Here is a 4,289-nt window from a genome sequence, read left to right on the forward strand (position 1 = left end):
TCGATTTTGCTAATCCGATGATAAAGCTGTGCTACATACCTGTCGCCAGGAGACAAAGGAGTAAATGACCCCAGAATCCACCCTAACCGAGGGCTGGGGACGCGGGCATGCGCGCAGGCGGGACTTACACGGCGGCGGGGATGGTGACCGTCGTGTCCTCATCCACTTCTCTCTCCTGTCTTCGGAGATCGGCTTCCATCTCCTTGAGCTCCTCCAGCTCCCTGGTGAGCTGCGTGAGGCAGGTGGTTAAGGACCACTCCTCGGTTTTGGGGAGCCGCCTGCTCCCAACAGGAGGGTGCTCTGGCCTCCTTCTCACGGGGCTCAGGCTGACCCGCCCGAGCCCACAGCCAGGAAAGGATATAGGAAGTCGGCCTTCAGGTTTGCGTCCTCCTCGCCCGCCTTCTGCAGCGCGGCTTCCAGCTCCTGCAGCTCTGCGCCCCCCTGGACCACCTGCTCCCTCGTGTCCAGCAGGCTCTGGGCCACCTCCTTCTCGGAGGACAGGATCTCTGGGGGTGAAGAGAGACGATTCTGCCACTTCCACGCAGGCTCCGCCTTCCCCAGGTGGGCCAGGAGCTGACCCAGCAGTCCCTCACCTCCCTCAACTTCCAGGACACCCCACTTCTCCATCCACAGCTACCTGACCCCACTGGTCTGGTTTACACACGCCAATGAGAAGGTTCCGCCTGGATCGTGTAAAAGTCCTTCCATACCCTCACCCTCACCCCCCTGCCCCAAACCTAAACACATCAGAAAGAATACAATGGAATCTGAGCCCTGGTGTTGCAGTGGGTTCGGCTGGTAACCGAGCAGTTGGCAGTTCAAACACCATAGCAGCGGCTCAGAAGGAGACAGACAGGACAGTTCGAGATTTACAGCCTTGGCAGCCTGGAGGGCAGTTCTGCTGTCACTGGGTTGTCAAACTGGAACTGGCCGGACAGACGTGCACCTGGAGTCTAAATCTGAGTTGGTCATCTCACAATCCAGCCTGTGGCCCCAACAGCCTGATATCCAAATCTAGAAGCTCTTCCTCTTTCTCCCCACATCCAGGTCCTCCTCACCTTCCTCATGTCTGTCTCTAGAGACTCCTTCCAGCCCCTAACACACAGCATCTGAGGCTCTTGCTCTATGCCAATCTAATCTCTCTCACCATCAGAGCGATGAGACCAGATGCAAAGTCCCTCCCCTGCTCAAGGCCTTTCCACAGCTCCCGAGGGCCCCAGGTCAGTCCAGATTCCCTTTAGCATCATCATAACTTACATCCGCTTCCTTTCTCCTTGCTTTTCACACACTCTCCGCTCTGGCCCCAAAGATCATTCTTATTGATTTATTTATGTGTGTGTGTGTGTGTGTGTGTACTGTCAAATCAGATCTGACTGGTACAGGAGGAGATTGTTCCTCCTTCTCCAGCAGAGAATCTGGTGGATTCGAACCGTGCACCTCTGGGATTACAGTGCAGCTTCTTGCCACTAGGCCACCAGAGCTTGCCACCCCATCATTCTTTTAACATGGACCTGGGCCTCCATCCACCTGTCCTCCAGGGGTACCCTTCTGTCCCTGCCCACCAGACACACCCATGCTCAGATTTCAAGGTTTCGAGGGGAGCAGGCAGGCAGCTAGACATCCTGCCCTCCCCTCTCCCCCCGCTGAAACCCGGGGCCGAGTGGGCTCGATAAGAGCCCTCATCACACTGAGTTATGGGTTCAGAGACTACGTCTTAAGTTCACCCTGTGGCTCCTGCATCTACCAGGGCATGTGCTATGCACGGACCAGGGCACTCAGGAAACAAACAAACAAACAAAATCTGTCTTCAGCAGCTACTGCGTCCTCCCAGAGGGCCCAGGAAACTTGCTAATGCAGGGACACAGGGTCTGCATTTACATGTTAAAATGTCCAAGCTGGCTTTTCATTGTTGATAAAAGCAGTACACATACACAGCTGCAGAAGTGCACACGTTTTTCTCCCTGTCGCCCCCCTTCCGCAGGGAGCAGCCCTCTGTGTGAACCCTCCATTCGTGGCCCTGGCCCTGATCCTCCATAACTTGCGTCTGCTTCTGTCTCTCCATTAGTCCATTTTTGACAGCGCTGACTTCCTTTCTTTGACAGCAGGGGGTCTGGCTCTCGGATACAGCGTTCCCCACTCTGTTCCACCCCCAGACAACCAAGTCTGGGATTCTTCCAGGCAGCAGGCGCTTCCCCATGGGGTCCCTCAGAAAGCACCCTGTGTTTTGGGCGCCACAGGATGACCTGGGAGCCACCAGGTCACTTTTCTTGCAAGAACACCCTCTAAAGGACAAAGCTTAGGCCCATCCCTCCTAGAAGAACAGATTCCCAGGGACGTTCAGTGACATTCCCAGAGACACACAGCTTTGAAGCCAGAATTGGAACTAGATCCGTTAGACTCCCAGTCCTGACTGTCTCCTTCAAAGGGTCTTTTCTTCTGAAAACCAGCTAGCAGCCGGGCCACGCTGTTCATCACCCCAACTATCAACGGGGAGGGAGAATGAGGAAGGAGGAGCCCCAGCTTGGACATCCCCACACCTCCAGGGAGCCCACAGGCTCTTGGGCTCACGCCCCTGCAGACCGCTCATCTTCTGGGTTCACCTCCAACCTCATTCACCCCTAAATTCCACGGATGGTCATGATGATGATGATGATTTGTACCATAGTCGGAAGCGACCCATAGCTGACCCTCTGGAGGGTTTTCAGAGATAGTTAATCACACAGGAGGAGATGGCCCACCTTTCTCCCCTAGAGCAGTTGGTGGCCTCGAACCGCACGCCTTTGGGATCGCAGTGCAGCTTCTTGCCACTAAACCACATTGTTGTTGTTGTGTATCAATAGTCAGAACTGACCCATGGCTGACTCTCTGGCAGGTTTTCAGAGGAAGATAATCACACAGGAGGAGACTGCCCATCCTTCTCCTGTGGAACAGCTGGTGGCCTCGAACCACGTGCCTTTGGAATTGCAGTGCCGCTTCTTGCCACTAGTCCACGAGAGCTCCCTAGGCTACATTATTGTTGTTGTGCTTATGTGTTGTTGAGTCACTTGCGACTCATAGCAGCCTTATGTACAAGAGCCCTAAACCCTGCTCTGTCCTGTGTCAACCTCACTGCCTCTGACACACCTACTCCCATTACCCCAATCACTGAATCAACCCATCTTATCGAGGGTCTTCCTTTTTTGTACGGTTCTTCCACCCTCCCAAGCATGTTGTCCCTCTCCAAGGACTGGTCCCTTCCTGCAACATGCCCAAAGTATGTCAGACAAAGCTTCAGAATCCTTGACTCCAGGGAGCATTCCGGCTTCACCCTCTCCAGGACAAACCTGTTTGTTCTCCTAGCAGTGCATGGTATATTCAACACTCTTCTCCAGCACCACAGCTCAAAGACATCAATTCTCTTTCTATCATCCCTAGTCACTGTCCAGTTCTCGGATGCATAGCACGCAATTGTGAAGACCATGGCCTATATCAGGTGCATCTTAAGTATTCAGCCTGACATCATAGCTCTTCAGTAGTCTGGAGAGGTCCCTGACAGCCACCTTTCCCAATGCAATTTGTCTTTTGATTTCCTGGCTGCTGGTACCAAGAGTGTTAATTGTGGAGCCAAGCAAACTAAAACTGTTAACCATCTCAATCTCTTCACCAGTCATTATAATGCTGCCCAGTGGTGAGAACTTTTGTTTTCTTGATGTTGAGCTTCAATCCATAATGAAGGCCGCAGTCCTCGATCTTCTGAGGCAAGCGCTTCAGGTCCTCCTCAGTTTCAGCAAGCAGGGCTGTGTCATCTGCATAATGCAGGTTGTTGATGAATCTTCCTCCAATCCTGATGCCACATTCTTAGAGACCTTAATTAACAATTTAAAAAACTGTCCTAGATCTGTTGAGTTGGAACCTCCAGCTGTGTAAACTGCATGGGAGAAGACAGCCCATCTTTCTTCTGTGAAACAGCTGGTGAATTTGAACCATCAGAGAGGCGAGCCCTTTGGGTTAGCAGTGTAACTTCCTATGCCCTCGGCCACCAGAACGCCCTCAGTTAACAAGACACTGTAGATATGGATCATGGATTATAAAACATGTATCCCATGAATGCAAAATGCTCAGAATGGGAGAAAATGCTGAGGAGGAGGAGCACAGGGGGAGAGAGAGCAGAGAGAACGCCTTGATCTTTTGTCAATTTAAAACTGACATAAAAATTAAAGTTTGTAGGGGAGCTCTGGTGGCCTAGTGGCAAAGAGCTGCAACTACAATCCCAGAGGCGCACGGTTCAAATCCACCAGATGCTCTGCCGG

The 4,289-nt window shown here is 52.6% G+C and overlaps 1 protein-coding gene across 1 annotated transcript in view; it reads right to left on the reverse strand.

Moving 5' to 3' along the window:
• Window positions 1-4,289, reverse strand: part of SPC24 (SPC24, NDC80 kinetochore complex component) — an 8,491-nt gene that overhangs the window by 255 nt on the left and 3,947 nt on the right. Inside the window, exons 2-4 of the mRNA XM_006898785.1 lie at window positions 346-506; window positions 129-229; window positions 3-39 (exon numbers count right to left, since the gene is read on the reverse strand). Coding sequence (XP_006898847.1) covers window positions 3-39; window positions 129-229; window positions 346-506 — 299 coding nt within the window. The remainder of the gene's footprint in view (window positions 1-2; window positions 40-128; window positions 230-345; window positions 507-4,289) is intronic.

Source organism: Elephantulus edwardii, unplaced genomic scaffold, assembly GCF_000299155.1.
Source record: "Elephantulus edwardii isolate Elephantulus edwardi_28Jun2011 unplaced genomic scaffold, EleEdw1.0 scaffold00237, whole genome shotgun sequence".
Classification (NCBI taxonomy): Eukaryota; Metazoa; Chordata; class Mammalia; order Macroscelidea; family Macroscelididae; genus Elephantulus; species Elephantulus edwardii.